This window comes from Lepidochelys kempii, chromosome 15 (assembly GCF_965140265.1).
Source record: "Lepidochelys kempii isolate rLepKem1 chromosome 15, rLepKem1.hap2, whole genome shotgun sequence".
In the NCBI taxonomy this organism is placed as follows: Eukaryota; Metazoa; Chordata; order Testudines; family Cheloniidae; genus Lepidochelys; species Lepidochelys kempii.
In genome coordinates, this window is record NC_133270.1 from 25,761,485 (window position 1) to 25,788,134 (window position 26,650).

The 26,650-nt window shown below is 38.9% G+C and overlaps 1 protein-coding gene across 2 annotated transcripts in view; it reads right to left on the reverse strand.

Annotated features, from left to right (window-relative positions):
• Positions 1-2,210: 2,210 nt before the first annotated feature.
• ATP2A2 (ATPase sarcoplasmic/endoplasmic reticulum Ca2+ transporting 2) overlaps positions 2,211-26,650 on the reverse strand; it is a 77,603-nt gene continuing 53,163 nt past the window's right edge. Inside the window, exons 10-21 of one of the 2 annotated variants that reach the window (XR_012155176.1) lie at positions 22,609-22,711; positions 21,409-21,540; positions 21,193-21,315; positions 20,766-20,984; positions 19,394-19,729; positions 16,967-17,187; positions 15,606-15,808; positions 14,322-14,407; positions 13,748-13,881; positions 12,520-12,637; positions 10,796-12,350; positions 2,211-3,327 (exon numbers count right to left, since the gene is read on the reverse strand). Coding sequence is in view for 1 of the 2 variants with exons in the window: in XM_073313693.1 (XP_073169794.1) it covers positions 12,081-12,350; positions 12,520-12,637; positions 13,748-13,881; positions 14,322-14,407; positions 15,606-15,808; positions 16,967-17,187; positions 19,394-19,729; positions 20,766-20,984; positions 21,193-21,315; positions 21,409-21,540; positions 22,609-22,711 (1,945 nt within the window). In the remaining variant the exon portion in view is untranslated. Of the gene's footprint in view, positions 3,328-10,695; positions 12,351-12,519; positions 12,638-13,747; positions 13,882-14,321; positions 14,408-15,605; positions 15,809-16,966; positions 17,188-19,393; positions 19,730-20,765; positions 20,985-21,192; positions 21,316-21,408; positions 21,541-22,608; positions 22,712-26,650 lie in introns of those variants that run through there. The other variant, XM_073313693.1, reaches the window with a different exon arrangement.

Here is a 26,650-nt window from a genome sequence, read left to right on the forward strand (position 1 = left end):
GCAGTGACTCTTAACCTTTCCAGACTACTCTACCCCTTTCAGCTGTCTTTGTCTTACATACCCTCAAGTTTCACCTCACTAAAAAACAACTTGCTTGCAAAATCAGACATAGAAATACAAAAGTGTCATAGCCCCACTGTTTCTGAAAAATTGCTGACTTTCTCATTTTTACTATATAATTGTAAAATTGGAATATAAATACTGCACTGACATTTCAGTGTATAGTATGTAGAGCCATATAAATAACTAATTGTATGACATTTTAGTTTGTAGTGACTTTGTTAGTGCTTTTTGTGTAGCCTGTTGAAAAAATGAGGCAAGTATCTAGATGAATTGATGTGCTCCCTGGAAGATCTCTGCATACCCCAGGGGTACAGGTTCCCCTGGTTGAGAGCCAGTGCTATAAAGTGAAACTCACCCCTGTGGAGAGGACACACCAGGCTGCTGTTCAGCCCTTAGGATATAGTGTGGTGTGATCTTTGCACTGAGATGAACTTCACCCCCTTCAGACTGTTTTACAGTTAATTATTGCTCAGCTTCTATTGTGTCTCATGTGACCAAAACCCAGCCCAGTGGCAGCATGTGGTGGGATCAACTATTGGAATGAGTCAGGCTGAGTTATGTAAGCATCTTTTACCATGCTCACTGTGGCTCTGAGTGCTAGGCATCCAGCCGCCTCGCTAGCCTTTTGATAGCACGTGTCAGTGCATTCTCTGCATTTATATGAATAACTTTTCGTGAGTTAGAGCTAGTTAAAAATACATGGGACTCAAAGTATGAGGGCTACAGCTAACATTTATTTTTAACTTGTTTTAAAAGCATTTAATTTTAAAAGTTTGACAATCTTGTTCTGGTCAGCAGATTGGTGTCTGTCTGTAAGAATGTTGATGTGATGTTTGGAATGTAACTTGCCATAACAATAGCAGTGTAGATTTTGAACCAGCTGTCTTCAGTATAAGGACTTCTTGTGTGCGGCACCCGTTGTAGTACTGGCAACTAGCTTTTCAAGTGTGTCCTGTCTATGTGTGGTACTAGTCAGAGGGCCCAGGTGTAAAAAGGGACTGCCACGTCTCACCTACTGATCAGTCCTGTCCAAGCCATCCAGGGATGGTAGTCCTGAATGGATACATCTCACTGGGGTACCACACGTATGTCACTTACAGCCGTTTTTATTTAACAAACTGTGATCCTTGTCTTTGGAACTAAGTGGTAAGGAAGAAACAATCTAGAGTTTAACATCAGCCTGGGAGTTAGTCCAGCCAAGACAGCAGTCAGATCTTGAGTTACCTTAACCAAGTAATCTAGCCAGTTAGCTTTAGTTTCACCTTTGGGGATCCTTGATTGAAAGGCATTGTGTAACTGCAATGTATTAGAAATGTAGCAACTTGGAAGCATCTATTAGATGCAATGATATATCTGTGTGCTCTGAAATTAGTTTATACAGGAGAGGAGAGTGAAGACAGACAGTTTGTAGATTAGAGCTGAGGGATGAACTGTCAGTTTTCTAACTCCAGGAACTGGAATTATAGTGCTCAATGTACTGACAACAACACTACCATAGTAGGAAATATTTCCATAAGCAGAGGGACTGCTAACAATTTATTTCAAAGTCTCCCTATGTATTAAAAATGTACCCAAGAGTTTTGCAGAATTTTATAACAAGTATTATTGGAACAGTGTGATCTCAGGGTTGTAAAGCTTTAAACACTGCACTGTTTGAACTGAAAAATCCCAAATAATAAAAATCACATTTGTTTAGCCTTGCTAGTGATGGGCTGGAGTGTCAAGCAATGGAGATTAGGGGGCATTACATTTAAAAGGTTACTGAAGCTCATTTTGGAAACTGCCTTAGAGAAGGAAACACTCTCCCTTTACCCCTTGGTCTTTCTAATGTTGCCTGGTTTGTTGTCTTGGCAGCAGGCCATTCTAGGACATTTTGGGAGAGCTAGATTCTTTAATAGCCTTGAATCCTAGTTTGGTGGAGGCCAAGACTAGTTGAGATAATGGCTGGTGTGAGCACACAAATTGAAGCTAGGAATCCAGCTGGCTGAGGCAAGAGTTTCATAGGTCATAGAGTCAGCTGGTGGCTAGAGGGCAAGTACAATTGATCACAAGGAACCCTTTTGGCCTTAATCTGTGGATCATGGGGAATATTAGTGGCCAAGGATAATCCTTATTTGCAAGATAGAAAAGGACCAACAAGTAAAAAATTCATTGGGAAAAACATTTATTTTGAAGTTTCTCAGAGGGTTTTTACAAACAATGGAGAGCATTTAAAAAAATTAAGTGATCAAAGTACTCGACAGTGTCCCTTAACTACACACTAGCCCCTGCACAGAGGGAAAAAAAAAAATCACACCAGCGAGGAGGTCAATACTGCAGGAAGAGCAGCTGGCATCTGCATAGTTCTAGTAGGAAAGATTGCAATGCTGTTGCTGCTAGTAATTGTCATCCTGGCATTAGTATAAGACAGTGCTGAAGTATGTACACTTATACCTGCAGAAAACAAAGTGCATCAAATAACACGCCAAGTAGGTATTGTAGAATAAATTTATTTACCTGAACAATGAAATTGGGTGTGATGCTTATTCCTGTCAGCATTGAAATAGACAATTGATCTTATTAACAACTTCTAAAGGTCACATGCAGTTGTTATAACTGACACTTTGGTTTTTTTAGAGAAATGCATCACACAAACACTTGTATTGCACCAACATCTGTCTACTGCTTTTAGATTTAATTAAATAAGTTACATTAGTGCAAGAGAGGTATCTTTGCACACAAAAAATAAAAAATCTGAAGTTATGAACTGGAGGCTTACAGTTTAAACATTCAACATCAGTATTTTTTTACTGAATTTATAAATAGTATAGCATATTGTACATAGCTGTTCATAAAGTAGTATGTTTAGATGATACAATACAGAAAGATTTGGCTACTTACAACTGAAGGCATGCATTAGTTTATTATACATTTTATACAGAGAAATATGGAAACTTGGCTGACAGATCCTTACTTTTGGCCTAATGTTTAAGAATAAACAGTCTTCTCCATGCAGCAAAGAAACCAAACTTCTCTGGAGAGTTTTTTCCTGATTTGTTAAGCTATATTGCACATTTGTACATTTGTATAACTGAAGCCCTAATGGTACCACACATTTCCTCCACAGAGCACACAATGAGTTTTGTTTTAGGGAAAGCAGGTTTTTGTTGTTTTTTACATGATACATGCAGAGGTTTTGCCAGATGTGTTGGTAAGACACATGCACGCAACAAAACAACCTTACATTTCTGCAAAATTGTTTAGGAAGTGATTACTCCAGCATTGCTGAAAAGGAAAGAAAAAGGCATCAGTTAGTGAAAGGATGACTAATGCTATATCATTATAAAAGCAAGACTTGTAAGATCAATAGTGAGAGAAGAGAGAATGTTAAGTTGGATAACTGATGTTTTAATTGAAAGGACACTGTCAGGTTTAAAAAACCTAAGCTTAAACACCTTGAGTGAAATCCTGGCCTTATTGAAATCTGTGACAAAGCTCCCATGGACTTCAAGAGAGCCAGCATTTGTCACCAAAAGATTGAAGGTGAAATAATTAAAACCTAATTTACTTTCATGTAGTTTTTATTTCTCTGTCTAGCCAATGGAAATAGACAAGGCTCTTTTCACTTTCAGGTTCTTATGCACTGACTTAAGGTTTTAATATCTGAACCCACCCCTGCATGAATTTTAAAGTTGTTTTTTTTTTGTTTTTAAAGTTTGTCATGGAAATGTCTCTAGCAACTTTTTGAAATTATATTTTTTTTAAGTAAGCTTTGGCTCAAAGTTGACCAAAATGTCCCTTTAATTATCCAGGTTATGCAACTAATTCTGGAAGAAGTCATTAAACTATATAGGCAAGAGGGTTTGTGATAAAATGACTGCTTTACCCTGTATATACTCTAATTCCCTACAGAGTTCTTATGACTGCACTTAGCCCCTGTACATTATAGGTTATGCTGCTAAGATTTTTCAGAGTATGCTTCATATTAATGCAATTAAAGCTGTGATTAGCAGAGATTAGGGAAACAATGGTTAGAAGTGCAAAAGGTAAATGAGACTAGTGCAAGAGAAACAGACAATTTTGTATCAGATTTACCTCTTTCCCCCTCCCATCTCAGCAAATTCCACCATCCTTCTTGTTTGAGCTGTTTGCCATTATATACCACTTATCAGCTGTGTTCTTGGAAGAAGCTAGAGGACTGCTGTACTGCATTTTATCACCACAGATTAAAACCTCATTTTCTTACATTTACATTTTTATGCAACAGCCATCCGACAAACATTAGCCATATAGCAATTTTTGTAAATGGAATTGTTTTATACAGTATCTTCCACATTTGGTCTCCTGAAGTGTTAGGAGTAAAGTAATCAGATACCATTCATCTTGCATTTGTGTAGGTAAAATAAAGCACCCATTTAAATATGGTCAGGAATCGCTCTTTGGATAGCCTATATTATTGAAAGGAAATAGTGAGAAGAGTCCACACTATCAAGACATCAGAGTAGCCCTAGACTAGATGCTGGTGAAGTGACTTGTTCGGATGCATCTTCCCTCTAGCTAGAAGCAGCATTAAGTAAGATTTTCAGCATCCCACAGAGGGTACTCTTGTCCTAACCAAAGGGGTTGCTTTCAGATTTTGATGAACTTTTTTCCAGCATAAGCCTTAGAAAGGCACATCTTTCATCCAGCTGTCTTTCACCTGGCCTGCTACAAGCCTAGGTTCCCCTATGCCCCTCATGCATCAGGGATCAAAAAAATTAAGATTACCAAAGGAGAGCATTAAGGAACCCAGGGTACAGTAGCTGACAATGGAGAAAGCTCAGAAGTGTGAAAAGGAAAATGGAAGCAGAATCAAAAAGCACAGAAGTGTTCAAAGAAACACCCGTGCAGAGCCTGGAAAGGGGAAATGCAAGTTACTTTGCAGCTAACTACTAACAAGCGTCAACAAGATATTTGTATATGGGATTATGAAATATGTTAAATGGATCCCTTGTGAGTGAACACTTCACAGACCTGTACCTATTTCCTTCCCTCTCCCCACTACAAAATCTACCAAATTCAGTTAGAAAGAATGTGGAAATTTCTCTTCCAGAAAAATAAACGTGCAGTTGATCTGCTCCCCCAAGATAACCCAGGTAGTTGGGACTCAAAAGGAATTCTTTTAATATGAAAGTTTAAATTTTGGCAAGAAATTCTACTTTAAGTTGCATTACTTCTCAGAGTTTTGCCTAAGCTATTCCGTTGTGGTTGTCAGAACCCTTTCCACTTCTCTTCCTGCAGGTCTAGCATGATTCTTTCGGCTAGAGACAAGATCCAAGCATATCAATGCTGCTTTTTAGTAGGGCTGTCAATTCATCGCAGTTAACTCATGCGATTAACTCAAAAAAATTAATTGATTAATCACTCTTAATCTCACTGTTAAACAATAGAATACCAATTGAAGTTTATTAAATATTTTGGACGTTTTTCTACATTTTCAAATATTGATTTTAATTACAACACAATACAAAGTGTACAGTGCTCACTTTATATTTTTATTACAAATATTTGCACTGTAAAAAAGAAATAGTATTTTTCAATTCACCTCATGCAAGTACTGTAGTGCAATCTCTATCATGAAAGTGCAATTTACAAATGTAGATTGTTACATAACTGCACTCCAAAACAAAATGTAAAACTTTAGCACCTACAAGCCCACTCAGTCCTCCTCCTTGTTCAGCCAATTGCTAAGACAAACAAGTTTGTTTACATTTATGGGACATAATGCTGCTGGCTTCTTATTTATGTCACCTGAAAGTGAGAACAGGTGTTTGCATGGCACTTTTGTAACTGGCATTGCAAGGTATTTATGTGCCAGATATGCTAAACATTCATATTTCCATTCATACATCATGCTTTGGCCACCATTCCGGAGGACATGCTTTAATGCTGATGACGCTCATTAAAAAATGTGTTAATTAAATTTGTGACTGAACTCCTTGGGGGAGAATTCTATGTCTCCTGCTCTGTTTTACCTGCATTCTGCCATATATTTCATGTTATAACACTCTTGGATGATGACCTAGTACATGTTCATTTTTAAGAACACTGCAGATCTGACAAAATGCAAAGAAGGTACCAATGTCAGATTTCTAAAAATAGCTACAGCACACAACCCAAGGTTTAAGAATCTGAAGTGCCTTCCAAAATCTGAGAGGGATGAGTTATGGAGCATGCTTTCAGAAGTCTAAAAAGAGCAACACTCCAGTGCAGAAACTATAGGACCGAACCACCAAAAAAGAAAATCAACCTTCTGCTCGTGGCATCTGACTCATGATGAAAATGAATATGCGTCAGTGTGCACTGCTTTGGATCGTTATTGAGCAGAAGCCGTCATCGGCATGGATGCATATCCCCCGATGGTGGTTGGAGCATGAAGGGACAAATGAATCTTTAGTGCATCTGGCACGTAAATATCTTGCAACACCAGCTACAACAGTGCCAGGAGAACGCCTGTTCTCTCTTTCAGGTAACCTGAACAAGAAGCGGGCAGCATTATCTCCTTGCAAATGTACACAAACTTGTTTGAGCGATGGGCTGAAGAAGTAGGACTGAGTTGACTTGTAGGTGCTAAAGTTTTACATTGTTTTATTTTTTAATGCAGTTATTTTTTGTACATAATTCTACCTTTATAAGTTGCACTTCATGCTAAAGAGATTGCACTACAGTATTCGTAGGAGGTGAATTGAAAAATATAATACAAATATCATATGAGCACTGTACACTTTGTATTGTGTGGTAATTGAAATCAATATATTTGAAAATGTAGGAAACACCCAAAAATATTTATTCTGTTTAACAGTGCAATGAATTGTGATTAATTTTTTTAATCACCTGACAGCCCTACTTTATAGTTAGCTAGAGAGGAACACTGTAGTCACGCGAGTCCCTCCTTTCTTCCTCACTGATTCCTTACGCTACACTTTTGCTCCCTGTGCAACACTTGCAAAGGGAAATTGGGCTGCCAGTGGGTCAGGATAGTTCACTATGGTATCTTAAAGTCTCTCTTTCTAATTCAGCATTCAAGCAGCTTTGAGCCATCCTGTTATTTCAGGCTGCTCAAAAGTTATTTTAAAGATTGCATTGTCAAGTGTGGATTAAGGAAGCATCTTAAAAATTGAAGCCCAGGGTCAGAGGCTGTAGAGACATACAGTAGCTCCAAGTTGGGCATCTGCTTGAGCTGGCTCATTCAGGAGGATGAAGGCAAACGTTCATCCGGCAGAAAGAAGAATCAGTCTGATGGACCTTGAAGCTTGGCAGGTCTAGGCCTCAAGCAGCTTAAGTCCATCTCTGGTGACAACTCTTGGAAGGATAGAGGGTAAGATTCTTTAGGCTTTAATAGCAGCTGCCTTTGAAATAGCAGAGATGGGGTAGAATCTGCACTTGCCTCAAGTATAATTTTTCACAATTAATGCTTACTACTCATTGAATTGTGCTTGCATGCTCCAACTTTAGATGTCCCTAACAGTTATATTGCTAGAGCCTCAGGTTTAAAGAAAAAGTTCAAGTCTACCCAGCTTTTTTCCCCTCTGTTCAGCCTGCAATCCAGATTTCCTGCCTTCATCCTTAAGTGCCTAGTTTTATATGATCTCTGTGCAGCAGCAGGGTTTCTGGTTCTAAAATCATGCAAGTTGGTCCTTGGAGATGCATAAAACTCCCTTAAGATGGTGGGTGGTCTGCTTCAGAGACAGAAGCTTCCAAAAAACAACCACCAAACCAACCTTTCAAAGTCCTTGTTTTGAACTGGACAATCTTTGCAGCCCTTAAAATGTTCACTGTTGGTGCACTATTTAAATTCACAATATTTAAAGGAAAAAGGCAAGTTTTGCTATTAACATCTAAATATTAAAGATGCTGACACTACAGAAAATCTTAAATGTTGTTACCCCCCCACACCAAAACACACACACACAAACCTCAAATGGATTTAGTTTTAAGTGATCAGAACAATTTCATGGCCTATTAATTTCTGTAAAAGCAAGTCATGTGCTCAGCGGATGGTTTAGTGAAATAGATGGAAAAGTCCCAAAAGCAAAGTTTTAATATCGATAGTATTCCTGAAGTTACACATGTAACCACAACCCACTGCCACTGGCTTGTACTTAAAATGCTTGGATTTTGTGTGCCCCTTGTTCCAGGATTTGTGGATCTGACATTCCAAAGGTTTAAAACCTATAGCTCCCCCTGAAGCTCTGGGTGCAGATAACATTTCTGGAAACAGGCCCTGTCTTTATAACTAAATACCTTTATAACATCAAGTTCAACTTTAGCAAATGGAGTTAATTAATTGTAGTTTTAATTATAAGAAGGCAGTCCATATTAGTGGTTTTAGTGACAGTGTGTGCCTTAAAGGCACAATCCAGAGAATATCATCTCCTATATTAGGGAAGTTGCTGTGGAAATTGTTCCCTGTCTTCCAAGAAGCAACTACTCCCTTCTGAATCATGAGTCCTGGTAAGGCATTCTAGGTTTACAACTACATCCAGGGGGCAGTGTAAGTCACTAGTTCTTGGGAAGGATGTGCATCCCACTGCAAGGAGAGATCCTTCCATCAGCCACACTAAGGGCATTCAGCCCCAAACTAAAAAGTACATTAGTTAAGTGTTCAGGGACCTGTACTCTCCTACCAGATGACACTGATCTGATGTAACACCCCACAGTGAGCCACTGACACTAAAAAGAAGAGGCTTTGCTGGCACACTGAAGCTGTGTCTACAGGGCATACCAGAGCACACCAGAAGAGTGTAAACTGTAGAGTGCTCTACAGTGCTGCAGTCTAACTGCCCTATGTACCCTCTGCTGACACACCTTAAAGGTTCCTAGCGCATGTTAACTAGTACGATTTCAAACAGGACTACATCATTGCTAAGGCCCTACCAAGTTCATGGTCCATTTTGGTCAATTTCTTGATCATAGGATTTTAAAAAAATCATAAAATTTCATTTCAGCTATTTAAATCTGAAATTTCATGCCGGTGTAGAGATCCTGACCCAAAAAGGAGTTGTGAGGGGGCAGGCCACAAGAGTATCGTAGGGGGAGTTGTAGTACTCCTACCCACGCTACTGCTGGCAGCGGTGCTGCCTTCAGAGCTGGGCGGCCAGAGCAGTGGCTGCTGACTGGGAGCCCAGCTCCGAAGGCAGAGCCGCCGCCAGTAGCCGCGCAGAAGTACGGATGGCCTGGTACAGTACTGCCACCTTTGAGGGCCCAGCTCTGCAGGCAGCAGTAAAGGTGGAAATACCAGGTCATCCTTACCTCTGCGCGGCTGCTGGCGACGGCTGTGCCTTCAGAGCTGGGCTCCCAGTCAGCAGCTACCACTCTCTGGACGCCCACTTCTGAAGAGAGCAGCGCAGAAGTACGGGTGGCCTGGGTATAGTACTGACAGCCTTCCTTCTGTGCTGCTGCGGCGCTGCCTTCAGAGCTGGGAACCTGGCCAACAGCCACCGCTGTCAAGGCCGCAGAGCAGGAGTAAGGGTGGCAATACCATGACCGCCCTAAAATAACCTTGCAACCCCCCTGCAACTCCTTTTTGGGTCAGGACCCCCAATTTGAGAGAGACCTCCCCTGTGAAATCTGTACAGCATAAGGTAAAAGCACACTAAAGATCAGATTTCATGGTCCAGGACATGTTTTTCAAGGCTGGGAGTTTGGTAGGGCCCTAATCATTGTGCACTAGGAAACTCTGAGGACGTCAGCAAGGTCTACGCTGGCAGTTAAGCGTGTAACAGTACAGAGCGCTCTGCAATTTATACCCTCTGATGCACGTTGCCACGCTGTAGACAAGCCCTTGGTCTGCATATAGGAGGGACAACAAATAGGTGGGACTCGTGCTGTGATTTCAGAGAGGTTTTGTTTTATATTTATTGTATTTTGGGGACATTTGAGCTTCTGTATCTGAAGCCAAGTGAAAGCCTGGAACCGACATTCTCCATGTCCCTCTGGAGCAGCTCAAGAGTTCTTTGGTGCCTTGATTTAATGGATCAGGTACCTTCAACAAAGTAAGTTTAATAGCAGTTGGGCACTACTTTTCAACAGATTTAAACCAACACACTGTCTGCCATTTTACAAAGCCACTCTGCCCCCCATGCTGCTCTCAAGGGCTCCGCACTAATCTGGCTGAGGTTAACAGGAATGTTCCTTTTTGTCTTTTCACATGAACATTGTACAAAGAAAGCATTTCCATTCAATGGAAACAATAAATGGATTGTTCTGTTACAAAGTGAGCACGCTAGGTACCTGAGAACATAATTGGAATGGATACAGTCTGCTTGGAAGCAGCATTTCACATTTTCTGTGGTGGGTGTATGTCTTCAGAATAAAAAAAGCATTGTTTGATCATAAGCATCAATATATTTTGCATTAATGCTTGGTTATCAAATTTAGACAGCAGCTGTCAATGGGTTTGAAAAAGCTTACAGTTGACTTGACCTAAGTATGGGGTAAAAATGGGGCAAGAGCTCTAATTTCTTGCTGCACTGAAGCTGCTGGTCCCGAAAAGCACTGTGATCCTGAATGTAAAGCAACTTGCTTCAATAATTTGGGCCTCATACTATAGGATGCATAGTCTAAAATGGTGATAATAATGTAGCACAGCAGAGTCCGACAAGACGCAGCATGGAATGAAGGAAATTACTATTTATTCTTTGACATGTATACAGCATATGCCATTTTACAGCAAGTCACCACTGGGATGGTGAAATGGAAGAGAAATACTCACTTTAGTCGATGAATGTTGGAAGGCATTGGAGAAAAACACCACAGTTAGGACGGTTAATGACTTACACATTGATACAGGACTGAATTTGAAAACATGCTCTAACATTTATCATAATATAATGAAGCTGGTTAGTGCCACATTAAAATAAAAATAGTTCTATACAATATGTTCATTTGGTCATGTGCTATTTACAGATTTTACAAAAACACACACGAGCTTGTTATTTCTCTAAGTCAGGCTAGAACAAGGCCAGCAGAGTAACTCATAAAATGTGTAACTGATCAATGCCCTAACTAAAAGTGTAAGAAATCCAATTTCTAACTATGCAGTGCAAGTTATTTTTTCCAGGTCACATTACAAAAGCCCTGATCTAAGAGACTGAAAAACATCTGACACACGTAAATAAGGTATTAAAAACGGAACTTAAGCCATCTTTTAGAGTTAAAAAAAAGAAATAGAATTTTCTTTGTCCATTTAAAAGTTTAAACTAGACTGAAGTAGTGCCCCCTCTCCCCCCCTCGGTAAAGTGGGCAACACTGGCAAAACAAGGTTTGTTACAATAAAATACATTAGACATTTAAATAAATAACCTTAAAATACTACGTGTGTTGAAGGGATGGCAGAAGAACCCAGCAGGTTCCACCTGGAATTATATTTTCTGCACAAGCATGAATAGTCATACTCTACCTCTTACAAAGACTGGTGTAAACAAGATAGTCAGGAACCTAAGATGAGGGGGCACAAGGAGGGGCAAAAAACAAAACAAAACAAACTGACTGAGGTAGCAGTACTCTCTGCCCAGTGCAGAAAAATCGGCTTATGAATAAAAAATAAACTGACATCAACTTAAGTTCAGATGATCATGCAAAAGACAGACAGTTGCATGCTTTTTTAGTTTTAGAAAACACATTCACTCCCTAAAATCTGCTACCAATTTAGTTTGATAGTGTCCGCTGGCTCAAAAAAAAGTTTTGTTTTGTTTTTTTTACAAGGATGAATAGACTATTAAACAGAACACTGTACATGCTTTTCATCTACAAAAAAATATTTGCATAAAATAGTGTTAGTTCTCTGTACATGTCAATGGACACTTTAGTTGTGTATAAAAGAGGAAAATATTGCCCCCACTGGAGTCAGAAAAAGCAAAAACACAAAATCTAAAGTATGAAACCTCCATCACCGGCAAATATGTTCATGTGAAAATTCAGCAGAAATCGACAGTTGCTTTAAACCATAAAAAATTGATTAAGTTAAACATCTTTATGTAAAATCATCACTATGTCAGTCAAGACCAGAACATATCACTAAAGTTAGTGTCTGTACTGTAAAGCCAGATAAGCAAGGGCATAGTAATGAGCACAAATGGCCACGAAATCCCTTCGGTGCATGCTGATAAAGAACATGGTTTGGTGGCAGGCTTCTCGCAATCTTTACCAGGTTCCAGGTAGTTACGGGCCGCAAACTTAAGTGTCTCATCCAGCAGAATTACAGGTACTGAGATTTTCAACACCATCAGCCACTGTGTCACATTCAGAGGTGTGATTTGGAAGATTAGCTGTGGAAGAGAAGCCAATATTAGATCCTTTTACTTATACACGCTAAATAAATAAATAAAAAATCTCAGTGTTTTTTCTTTTTTGAAATTTAAGACATCATTACAGGCAAGTAGTTTTGCCACTCTTGTCTCTTCACATAGCTTGCACCCAATTAACAAGTTTACTTACCGGCAGTGGTTCTACATAAAGGATAAGAAAATGGAGTGACATGGACAAGCAAATAGAACCCACAAGCCAGATATTTTCCCATGGAGGCATCCTCATTAAGGACTGGTTTTCTGATAAACTGTAACAGAAACAATGCATACGTAAGACATCAGAATAGGACATACAACAAGGCACATTAGGCATCTTAGCAGGCCATAATTCTGTGCCTGTGAGGTAAGAGTATTTAAGAACAAGACAGTTAGGGGGCTGCTGACACTTTTGGTCATTAATCAGTGTTCAGATTATTAAAGGCTGTTTTTAAAGTAACTAGTTGCTGTATTAAATAAAAAGATGTTACACAATGCTACTAAACTCTAACAAGTTTATTAGACTAATGGTGTAAAATAGCAATATACTATGTACTTCGAAGAGCTAACAGGGTTCCACGGCTTTGAATATTACACTGCATTTTAAATTAAAATTACTGTCCATCTCAATTAGCACAGAGTTTATATAGGATTACAATTAGGCCCATTTTAATATACTTGTACTATTTAACGTATCTAACAAATGCTAACACTCTTGTTTAAATCCGTTTTCTGTGCAGGTTCAATCTATGTAAGTTTTGGCTATATCAGAGGAGGTTTTTGTGCTGCAATATAGGAGTTTAGGAAGAGAAATCTCAGATGTAGAGTATTTTAAATGTAGAACTAATGCACCATCCTTAAGTTTCAAGTTACGATGTATTTTTTAAATTTAACTGACCTCCAATTTGTTCAAATACCCTTGGCATATTGTGCTATTTAGAGGTTTCCATTTATAATTTAGTATTAATTAGCTGAGGCATGCTCCCTTAGGGCAGGAAAAACTATTTCCCATATATTTAAACAGTCTTATTTTAGGTCTCCTTGATATCACTTTATAGTAGAAATATGAGGGATAATCTGATTGAGGAGTCTTAAATTAAATAGTGGAAAATATTCTAGCAGTCTAATACCAAAGTCCCAAGAGTGAATTGAAGGATTTAAAATGATACCACTTTGCTTATAGGGTAAGATCTCAAATGTGATCTAGGAAAAACGATCCTCTGGCCTTCAATATACAAACTCAGGAATTCACCATTGCCTCACTGTTGTCTATTACTTGAACTGTCCATGCATTAAGAAAGGACACATGCTATATAAAACTTTATAATTTCAGGCAAAGAGCTCCAAGTGAATCTCAGCTTTCTACTTCAGACATAACTAACCTGTTGAGAGCATTACACATCTCTATGGTGACCAGAACAGAAAGTGCCATTGTCATTGGATATGGCGACTCAAAGACCACACAGTCTACATCTGTGAAATCTGGGTTGTCCTCATTGCACTGCAGGAAATGACTCTACAACAGAATAAAACAAGCAAGCACTCATTATTTCCAACAGTGATGATTACCTATTTACAAAAAAATTAAAGTGGAATGGTGCAGCACTAGGATTATACAAGCCTGTGCCTGTAGAGGCCAACATCAGGAAGAATTACTTTTGACTTCATCTCATTCAAACAATTCACATTAATTTGATATGTATAGAAATCTTCCCATAAAAGACACTTATGGTCCTTCAAAAACTGTTTAGAGAAAGTCTGGTATTCTTTCAGCTTTTTATAGCTATAAACTCTGAATAAGCAGGATTATTAAATACAATTAAAGACGGTTCTTCTGCAGCTATTCTTTGAAATGAAAATGTAGAGCATACAGTAAGTAACAACATATTATATTACACTCAGTAGGAGTTTATATATTTTTGCAGGCTTTTTAAAGTAAATTAAACTGAATAATACCAGCTGGTAATAGGTAACTCTTGGGCCACCATCAGCAGCAATGAACCACCACGCAGCAGCACCCACTGTCGCAGCTCCAACGTAACCTTAAAGAAAAAAAAAGATAACTTGGTTTTCTATATTACGAATTGTACATATGACATGGTCTTGTTAACCTCACTTGAACTTCCGCCTCTACCATCACTTGGGCGCACAGACAGACACAGAGTAGCCTTTGCCCATTTCCTGTAGAAGGAATCTGCTTTTAAATGGCCACGTCACTGTAATTGGCATCTGTCCAACTGTAAAGATCTTATGTGTTTATGGTAATTTAAGGCATACAGAGAATTCAACTATGGTCATGGCTCTGGAAAGTGATCAGTAAACATTTAATATCTTTAGCAGAAAATAAATCCTGACTTCTCACTTTCCAATAAAAAAAAGTATGAGTAATTAACTCTGTTCTACAGAGACAAAGTGCAAATATGAACGTGCTGCAGAACAATTTGGTTAGCTGTTCATGACAGATTTGGCCAAACCATTGTCATTTGCTGATTGAAAAAAGGTTCTAGATACCAGGTGGGTAGCCTTCTACTCCAGATCTGGCTTCTTCATTACTAAGTCAACAAGCATCTTGCATTTCTCAACCTCTGAAGACAGTTAAGTAGCAATCCCAACCTGTCCTCAGCTGGAAGAGGGTATGTGGAGAGGAGAAGGAGAGATTGGAATGGGTCACAGGAAGGGGAAGTGAATGTTGTAGGAGAGGAGAGCATGTGCTAGCTAGGTGGAAACAAGTGTTCTGGACAGAGAATCCTAATTTAGCTTGAGCACATATGTCTATTGCGGGGTTCCTTCCTGTGAAGCATGTAGCACTGGGCACTGCCATAGACAGGATATTGGACTAGACGGGCCTCAGGTCTGAGCCAATGTAACAATAATTCCTACATTCTGAGATCGGATTATAAAAGGTTTAAGTTTGAACCAGCAGTAACACATGATGTGACAGTATTAAGGAGCCCATACATGCACTGCTTTGCCCGATACCAATAAAACTTAAAACAAGGGCACTAGGACTACAGGAGATGTACTAAAAATATTGGTACATCTGTTGAATAACTGATCAACAATGAAAAAAGTGACCATCTTGGAACAAAGATGGAAGGGAGTATGCTAGTTCAGCAGTACACTGTGCTAGCCTTCAAGGCCCTAAAACATAACTGAAGACCATGTAAGTTCCAAATCAAGTTACTGTAAGTCATTCCGCATGCACAAACAGTTGAAAAGAAAAGCTAGTGAGCTACTCACATCCAATAGCCAGGTAACGGAAGAAGAGCCATCCACTGATTAAGGGCTCTTTAGGATTACGGGGCGGCTTATCCATTATGTCCAAATCAGGAGGATTGAAGCCCAGAGCAGTGGCAGGGAGACCATCTGTTACAAGATTTACCCATAACAGCTGGACGGGAATTAAAGCTTCAGGGAAACCCAGAGCAGCAGTCAAGAAGATACTACAAAAAGGAACAAGTACAAAATTGTCCTTGGCCATGTTAAACAGAACATATTATAAATAAAGTAATCGTAGATTAGTAGTTAAATAATTCTGTTCCTTAGTAAATGGCAAGGAAAATTTATGCTGTCTCTCATTGCAACATCTATTTAATATTGGAAGCTAAATATTCACACTGAGATAGCTAGGAATGTACATGCCATTTTATAGCCAACAATAATTGAATAATGTTTAAAGTTCTGAAGTACGTGCATTTCGTTTTGGTAGACTGAGGAGTTTTATTACTCTCTACCGGAGTAACCCTCACAAAGCACTAGGCTGCTTTCTGGAGTGCTTGGAGGATATTGCTTCTACAGATCTATGGTCTCTGAGTTGTGTGGCAAAACAAATGGACCTGATGGAGCATTAAAAAGCAGTTTTCCCCTAGTGGAGCCACTTCCTGAAGCCATCTATAAAGGGAGGCTTGCAGTGCCTCCCTAAAAGCCTGCAACTGTTGTAGAAGTACTGTAATTCTACAACTGAGGGGCAAGGTTCCATTGAACTGGATATCCTCCAGTCCTTGAATACATGCAACCTCCCTTTATGGCTTTGAGTCAGCATGGTTTAGAGTAGATCTACAGGAGTAGGGATCTGTAGCAACCACCACCAGAAGGAGAACTTTACACTATTCAAAATCAGAGTTAAAATAAAACCTGGACTACATTAAGCCCTCAGAAAAAGGAGAGTCTTATGGCTTAAATACAAAAATGGGACTCGGGAGATCTGGGCTCTATTCCTGGCTCTGCCACCAACTCACTCTGTGGTCTTGGGAAAGAGTCAACTTTTGTGTTAGATTTCCCAACTGTAGAATGGGGATTTGTCTGTTTCATAGGAGTCTTGCCACAATGAAGCATTAAGGACCAATATTAGTGGACATTACAGTCTCAAAACTAGAATTTGAGAAATATTAATTATTTCTTTGAAATATTTAACATCTGAATAGAAGTTTCTCAAAACAGTGAAGTATTTATATGCGTTGCAATGCTCCTCTCTTTTAAACACAGTTATTACTTCTAATAAACCTGTTCCCCAAATAGCATCTGGCAATATTTAGAAGTTAAAATTGACCAGCTTCCATTACAGAAGCGCAAAATTAAAACAACCACTTCTTAAAACTTACCAAACAACTTCTCCAACATTCGAAGAGATGAGATAACGGATAAACTGTTTCATGTTGTTGTAGATTGCACGCCCTTCTTCCACAGCAGCTACGATGGTTGAGAAGTTGTCATCAGCCAATACCATTTCAGAAGCAGTTTTAGCTACTGCAGTACCTGACCCCATAGCAATCCCAATTTCTGCTTTCTTTAGTGCAGGGGCATCATTTACACCATCACCAGTCTAAAATACAAAGTTTAATAGAAAACATGGGAACTTATATGCAGCGACTGGAAGAGGATTTTACACGGGGGGGGGGCAGGCAAAAAACTAAAGTGGGTGAATAAGGAGGTGCAGAATTGAGATGGGACTTTAAGGTGAAGGAGAGGAAGTTTAAACTTGATTGAACTGACAGACACAGAAGATGACCTGAGTAGCAACAGTGTTTCCAGTGCTCTTATTCCGATTATGCCTGTAATCAACATGTGAACATTACAATACACACACAATGTAACTAGTTGAGACATTGATTGCTGAAGTGCAAGGAAACTGGGTTCAAGAGAAACCTCTCCATTTACTCCACCCATACATCCACAATCCATTACACAATATTCCTTGCTTGTCTAACAAAATTGACTCTGAGATCAACTATCTTAGTTCTTCAGGCCATACACTTAAGTGCCCAAACCAAAAGACAGTTTGCTGATTTTCCACCTCTTGGGGCTATAAATCAAAGGCACTGCCATCTCCCTAAGAGATCAGAGATGTGCTCAGATGCTTGCGGGGAAGTGTGTGTGTGGGGGGGGAGGGGAAGGAAAAAGCCCAGTTTTACCAACTGGTAAGTTACAAGTACCATATTTTGTCAAGGTTTTGGTGTGAACCAGTAAGATATTTCTGATGCTGAATTATGCCCACATGATACATTATTTTTGAAGTAATTTTCTGAACAATGCACTGCTGAACAACATTCCTAAAAATGGAAAGAGCAATTGATTAAAGCTATCACTAAAACTGATTCCAATTTTTCAGGCTAAATTTTTTTCCCATGAGCCAATACTTGCGATTATTTTACCCATTGTACTAGGAAAAATACAAGGGATGGTCCCTCCATCTCCAAGGTTAAGAGCATAAGAGTGGCCACACTGGGTCAGACCAAAGGTCCTTCTAGCCCAGTATCCTGTCTTCCGACAGTGGCCAATGCCAGGTGTCCCAGGGGGAATGAACAGAACAGATAATCATCAAGTGGATCCATCCCTGACAGCCATTCCCCACTTCTGGCATCCATCATCCCCGCCCATCCTGGCTAATAGCCATTGATGGCCCATGAATTTATCTAGTTCTTTTTTGAACTCTGTTATAGTCCTGACCTTCACAACATCCACTGGCAAGGAGTTCCACAGGTTGACTGTACATGGTGTGAAAAAATACTTTGTTTTAAACCTGCTGCCTATTAAGTTCATTTGGTGGCCCCTAGTTCTTGTGTTATGAGGAGGAGTAAATAACACTTCCTTATTTACTTTCTCCACACCAGTCATGATTTTATAGACCTCTATCATATCCTCAGTTAGTCATCTCTTTTCCAAGCTGAAAAGTCCCAGTCTTAAGCACTCCTCATATGGCAACTGTTCCATACCCCTAATAGTTTTTGTCGCCTTTTTCCAATTCCAGTATATCCTTTTTGAGATGGGGTGACCAAATCAGCATGCAGTATTCAAGATGTAGGTGTACCATGGATTTATATAGAGGCAATATGATATTTTCTGTCTTATCTCTCTTTCTTAATGATTCCCAACATTTGTTCGCTTTGAGAGATCCTTTGTAGCTCTTCGCAGTCTGACTGGACTTAACCATCTTGAGTAATTTTGTATCTACAAATTTTGCCACCTCACTGTTTACCCCTTTTTCCAGATCAGTTAAGAATATGTTAAATAGGACTGGGCCCAGTACAACCCCTAAGGGACACCACCATTTACCTGTCTCCATTCTGAAAACTGACCATTTATTCCAACCCTTTGTTTCCTATCTTTTAACTAGTTATCAATCCATGAGAGAACCTTCCCTCCCATGACTGCTTACTTTACTTAAAAGCCTTTGGTGAGGGATCTTGTCAAAGGCTTTCTGAAAATCTAAATACACTGGATCCCCCTTGTCCACATGCTTGTTGACCCCATCAAAGAATTCTAGTAGATTGGTGAGGCATGATTTCCCTTTAAAAAAACCATGTTGACTATTCCCCAACAAATTATGTTCACCTATGTGTCTGACAATTTTGTTCTTTATTATAGTTTCAACCAGCTTGCCTGGTACTGAAGTCAGGCTTACCAGCCTGTAATTGCCAGGGTTAAAAAAAGTAACTGAAATTTGTCAGATTTAGGCATTAGTTTGATGGGATATAATTTGTTTTAAAAGTAAAATCTCTTACAAGCCATGCAATCTTCTAATTACTTACCATTGCCGTGATCTCATCGAAAGACTGGAGGAATTCAACAATCTTAGACTTATGGGAAGGCTCTACACGGGCAAAGCAACGAGCATGTAGGCAAGCATCTCTCTGGACAGCTGGGGAAAGTTCATCAAACTCACGTCCAGTAAAAGCTTTTGAAGAAACATCCTCATCTTCTCCAAAGATACCAATACGACGACAGATGGCTACTGCTGTGCCCTTATTGTCACCAGTAATCATAATAACACGAATACCAGCTTTCTTACACAACTTTATGGATGAGGCTACTTCAGTTCTTGGGGGATCCAGCATACCCACACAGCCAACAAAGGTCAAATTGGTCTGAGACAAGAGGACATTGAGCTTTAGCACAAAATATTAGGAGATGCTTTTATTTCTTTGATAGGACAGTACACAAATAATTTTCACCACAAGCCAAAGTAGCTCAAACATTAGTTTATAAAAGGAAAATAGCATTTTTATCCTACAGTATCCAACAATTTTATACTTAATTTAGGCCTCTATAAACTTGCATGCCACCCCCCACCAACCCTCCCTCACTGTTCAAAACTAGTATGTGACAAGGTTCAACAAGTATGCCATGCATATCAAGTCAGATTTTTTTCCCCACTTATGGGGCTCTTCCAGACTCATCTCTGTATTTCAGCATACTCAGTCTTCATGGTATCTTGCCTCAAATATTCATTTCTCGTACTATGGTCTGAATCCAGACCATTTTGAAAAGCAGACTACAAGAGACACTGACGAAGGAAAGGAACTGAAACAGAACTGGGAAGTTTTGTCTCTGTAATCCTGACTTTGTGCTAGTGCAGCATGTTATGCAGCATCCTCTGGTTCTGAAACATAACGCTGAGAAGAGTCTCAATGGGTTAAGCATATGGAGCAACTTAAAGTGTGGTCCTACCCTGAGAAGTGACTATAAAAATGGCATTCTGCATTTCCAAATGTATCATCTCTCTTTGCCTTCAGCTCTAAGTGTGCTCAGTTCACAAGTTAAAAGGTGATTTAATTGCCAGCCTTGCAGATTCCACCTGCACTCAGAGTCTAGTCTTTCCTTCTCATGCTTACTGCTAGCAAGAGATTCTCCAAGCCAAATAATCTGCAACTTCCACTGTCTTCAAAAATGAAGTTCTAGTTATACATGTAATTGTATTGAAATATAATGGAGTTGTTCGGATAGTTGAGGGCAGAATCTTTACTAATGAAAATACAAGAGAAGGGAAAGAACCCAGCTTGACCCTCAGATTTCAAGGTGAGTTTGCAGGACAGGCAATTAACTCAATCTTAATAGACATCACTACTCTTACAGAAAAACTGTTGAAACAAAGGAGAGAGTCAAGCTTTTTACTAAACTAACCTCATAATTAATAAAGTTTGCAGACTCCTCAAGGTTCATTTCTTCTCTTCTTGGTGGATTGTCATGTGTTGCTAAAGCCAAGCAACGCAATGTGTCTCTACCAGTACCCCACTCTCGAATGAGAGACATGATCTTCTGCTTAATTCCTGGAGTTAATAGTACTTTAGTGCTTCCAACACGAACATGAGTACACCTGTCAAGTACACCTTCAGGAGCACCCTACAGGAGCAAAGCAAGAAATGAGCAACTTTGCTCTCCATCACAGAACCATTTCACACAAGATAAGAAAGCAGTCCATCTCCAAAACTAATAACATTAGTCGCACATTTATGCTCATGGTTCAGCTACAATTAGTCTAGGCACAACTTCAAGAGTCATGTTGCTTTGTAGCCATTTCAAAACTATACTTCTCATATGCTGAACTTGCCTTGACAAACATCTTGCTCATGGATGTCCGGCTCGGTTTGTTTGGAGTACAGTAGACAGACATGGACTTTCTGTCCCTTGAGAATTCCAGAGTGAACTCTTTCTTCATGAGTTGTTTTATGACCTATAAAGAAGACATTAACAACATTGCATTCAGATTGCAACAAACAACATAACTGAAATCACATACTGTTTACAGTATTCTGGAAGTACTGACCGAGTTGCAAGCAGTTGCACGTTCAATTCTGGAGAGCCCTTTTAATTCTGTGTCGAATACATTCATCTTCTCAACCAGGCAGCTGAGTGCAGTCTCTGTAGCTTCTCCAACCTTTTCATACACTGCCTTAGCCTTCAAGTCATTTAAAAAATTGAGAATTATTATTACTGCTATAAAAACGTTGGCCTTTGCCAAGTCACCACAGTGAAATTTCAAGTGACACAATGAATGGAAACCATACTTAACAGATCTTGTTGCAGTTCATAATAAAAAAACATACAAAGAAATAAGTTTCTCCAAAATGTCAGATTTCACCAACCTTTTATCCTCATCTTAAAAGGAAAACTGTTTTTGCTACAGTAAAAGCTGTTATCCAGCACTTTACCAACTGGAAAGCTCTATAAACCAGCATTTCTGATCTTCATTGGAAGTTCAGTTTACAGTCCGGTTTATACTCTGGTTAGTGCGGGGCTGGCAGGGTCCCTAACTGGGAGTTGAAAGAACTCCCAGTTAGGGAGTTAGGCAGCTCTGCACACTGCCCCGCCCCATCTCGAGCGCTGGCTCTGCAGCTCCCATTGGCCTGTCTAGCCGCGCCTTCACCTAGGAGCGGGAGGGACATTTCGCCGCTTGTGGGGAGCTGCCCAAGGAGAGTGCCATCCAGATCCAGCATCCCTCCCACACCCAAACTCCCTCTACCTCTTAGTTAAGCTTAAATAAGTGTGTGGGGGGGAGAATCTGGTTACCAGTACCCCCCATTCTCCCAGCATGCTGGATAACAAAGTTTTTACTGTATTTTCCTAATTTATATTTGCAATTTATCATTTCAAGATAGTGATTTAGGACAAGCAGGAAAGCCTAGCAGCAGTGCTTTCTACATTGCTGAGGAGGAGACAGGTCTGAGTTACAAATTAGTCTCACTCTTTTGACTCAAGTTGCTTAACAATGTCCTCTCTAGCCAAATAAGGAGTAGTATTAACTGGTTCTTAAGGGACTACGTGGTCTCCCTTAACCAAAAGAATAGTGGTTATAACATTGTGCTTTACAGGGAAATAGACTAGAAAGTCACTAACACCCTGAGAGTTTGCTCAAAAATGTGAGGCACCTCCCAACTTTGGGGAAAGATACAAAGTAAAATTAGATAAAAACAAGCATTTAACTTCATTCTGGTTTCCTCTTGTATTGTAAAAAAGATTGACTTGCCTCATTGTAATCCAAAGAAGAATCATTACAAAGTGCACAGATCGTTGCTAGTTCTACAAGGCCATCATACTGATGACATTTAACAAGTTTGTCATCTTTATGCCTGTCAAAATAAATAAATAAATAAATAAAAAACAAACAAACAAAAACAAAACATACATACAAGGACTGGAGTGAAAAGTTACTGAGCCATTTATCTATGCTCTTACATTTCACCCATTTCTTCCTTAGTTAATCCCTCAATATACCAAACGATAGAAAACGATGCAAATTCAGTGTTTAGTGAAGATTCTAAAGGTGAGGTTCTTTCTGAGCTATAAGACGTGGCACTACAGAATTTGTTTCAAAGAAACATTCTATCCCGCAAAATGCAAGGTAGAGCTAAAAAATGGGAGCACTGTACCTTTAAACTGGGCTTTAAATAAGGAGTATGGATACAAATTTCTGGATTTTACTTTGTGCTCCCCTCTTCAACAAGGACTTACGTTTTAGAGACATATTTCGCCATTTTATGTGAGCTCTTGTGGGAACTATGGCAGCAGATTTTTGTTGTTGTTGTTTCTTCCCTGTGTCACTCAGTTTTTAAGATACAATCTACATTTATGGTGCTAAATAAGATAGGAGCAAGGAATGGGTCTAAGAGTTCACAGCTTAAGACAAACAAGACCAAAGACAAGAACAGCTATGGATCAAAAGTTCAGATAAAAGAAGGTGTGGGAGTATTGATGAAAACAAGTGTTGGAAGGATTCCTGGAAGTACTGTTTTAGGGAAGAACTTCAAGGAGAAGAGAGGGTGCTAGATTTGAAGCTTAGGGGCAAAAAGAGTAAAAAGTAAAAAAGGTGAGCGTTTGAAAAGGAGATAAGCAAGTGTGGGAAAAGAGGATGATTATTTTTATTAACAGGTTTTATTATGGCTTTCGGAGTATCTAAACCCCTCATATAGATTAATGGATTTACCTTTACAAGTATTATCCCCATTTTACAGCAAGAAAATAGAGGACCTGAGTTTTAAGTGATTTGTAGGAGGTAACATAGGAAATCTATAGCAGTGCTAGGAACAGAACACAGATTGGACTGTGACTCACTCTTGTCAGTTCTTTAGTCATAAGACTATTCTCTTTTCTCTCTCTAGTTTCCAGTAGAGAGAAAATTATTATTTGTTTTCCAGGAGTGACCCACTCCTGATTATGAACATTAGCACCCGCTTAAACAGTTTCATAGTGGTATATGACATTAATAAGATTACATTTTGCAAATGTTAATTCCATATATTAGAGCTACATCCCCTCTTTACTTTTCACACTTAGATATTCACATTAGAATGGTATTACTTATAGAGACTTATGTTATAGAACATTAGCATACCTCTGGTTAGCATGAAATAATCGAACCATTATGACAACTGCTGCTGGTACTTTTTTTTTTTTTTTTTTAAAATAAGCCAGTGAATACGGTCTACCCCCTAAACAGAAGCTGTCCATCAGCATGGGTCCATTTTTCTGCTGTGTACTTCAGTTCGAAAACAGACTACTGATACATAGTACAGATGCTCCTTGACTTACGCAATTGTTCCATTCCGGAACGCTTTGCGTAACTCAAATTTTGCGTAAGTCGGAAACGTATACCTGACCATTACGCGCAAACAAAAAAAAAACCAAAAAACAAAAAAACAACTTCTATTTCTAGCTTATAGAACTTTTCCCATAAGTGTGGATTTGCGTAAATCGGGTCTTCCGTAACCTGGGGAGTGTCTGTACAACGTATCTTGTAAACATACAGCAAATCGAGCTACATAGCAAGCTTTTTTCCAGTGTTATTTTGTAGTACTATAAATTATACAAATACTGGAACCTGTTGCTGTATACCGTATAAATAACCAGAAGTGCATATTTGAAAAACAGTAATCTTAAATAAAGTAAAATATATAGAATCTAAATGTAAAGGGTCATTCCTTGTTAAATATTTTGTATATTAAGTTACAGCTACGGGCAAAGATATAAAAATATAGGGAATTTAGTATAGATACAACAAGAATGTGTGTTATTAATTACTTCAAATTCTCTCAGCCCTCTTAATTTTCATCTCACATTTTACCTGTCATAGGTTATGCTCTTTTCTAATGTCTTCATTTGGGTAGGATTTCTATTTTCTGAGGATAACTTGTTTGGATAACCTCTGGAACCTTATCATTTAACAGCACTGTTTTTTTCTTGCCTTACTCTTCCCTGTGTTTCTGAGACTCAGTCATGGTGTGCACAAGTAGCCTCTATGCAGAGTCTAGGGCACTTTAAATTCCTCACTTTTGACTTTAGGCTCTTACATTAGTGAAGGAGATTTCAAAGAGAGAAATTTAAAGTTCAGAGTCAAAGTGACAGTTTTTGGCGTGATCACTCCCTCCAGGATAGTGAAGGTGTGCATAGGTCATATACACTGCTGCAGAGTAAAGTGTACAGAATAAGGTTTCTTCAGAAATGGTACGGGGCAAACAGAGACAAGAGGAGTATTACATTTTAATGACAGGTTTCAGAGTAACAGCCGTGATATGCATCTGATGAAGTGAGCTGTAGCTCACGAAAGCTTATGCTCTAATAAATTGGTTAGTCTCTAATGTGCCACAAGTACTCCTTTTCTTATTACATTTTAATATTTCAGCTCCATAGTCAATTTCATTAGAAAAACTGGTTCTACTGTTCCAACAGAAAACTTATATGCTTTTGAATTCATACTCTCAATGCATTTATTTTTATAAAGTTTTTCAGCTTTCAGAAAGCGCTAATGTGTTTCCTGAGTTAGAGAAACTTCATGAAGTACCAAGACTTTAGGTGCCTCCTTCCATTCACCTAAATGGAAAAAAATGGTTTCCTAGCCCTTAAACCCACCACCCAAAAAACTATTTCTTAACTTACATAGGAATGATATTATTTTGATGTCCTGGAGAATTATTTGCTTTAAAAATATTTTAAATTCAAGGTGAAGTCAGTTATTGTTCCAAATGGTTATAAACCATACACCCCCACAAACAAGCAAACAAAAAACCCAGTGGACTGAATGACAAAATCCTCTCCAAGCAAAGATGAAGATTATCAATCTGCAGTAAGGACCTGCAGATTCAACTATCAGAATTTTTTTTTATGGCAAGGTGACATACTGTAGAACTATGAAATGCACAAGCACAGTATCCTACCTGAGCTTTCTCAAGGACTCCCACATTTTGTTTACTTGAATGATGACTATATATATTTTATTTTATTAATAAGTCCTGACATCAGTCAATTTATGTTAACATTCCATATTCACTGACTGGTATTGGGTAAATGTAAATAGACATGTACCTGAAGATTCCTTATATAAAAAGGAAATTGCTACAAAGTCTTTCGGATGGCCCAAAATAACCTATTTCTTGACATGGAAATTCAAAGTCTTATTTGCAATTAACTTTTAAACAAAAAATAAAATATACAGAATTAAGCATTCTAAATATTGAAAACTCTATTTACTGCTGTGAGGGTTATCACTACGGACATTGCTAAAACCTATTGACTTTTTGGAGCAACGTATGCCAAACCTCAAACGGTGAAGTATATATTTCACCTCGTTGCATAGGGAAATTTTGTAAAAAAATCCTCATCAATTAAAATATATCCAAAAAAGCATACCCCGTCCCCCCAAGAAGGAGTTATTTATCACAGCTCCTTTTTTCAACTTCTCTGCTGAAAGATATTTTCTCTCTGGGGTACGATCCTAGGATTCTCAGAATTGTAAGGATGAAAAACAAAAACAAAAAATCTCCATCCTAGTAGTGTAACTTTAGGTTTATTAATATTTCCACTAGAGACAATAAAGCTATTCACCTTTTCAAAAAAGCCAGTGATTTAGAGCAGTGTTTCTTAACCTTTTTGATAAGGTTACAGGGACAGGCTTGCTGCTTTCCTAAACTGTGTCAGGGAGATCTCAGGGACCAGAGCCAGTCCACGGACAAGTTGATGAGAAACACTGGTTCACAGCGTACAACTTTAGATAAAAACCAAAGCTACTGTAGATA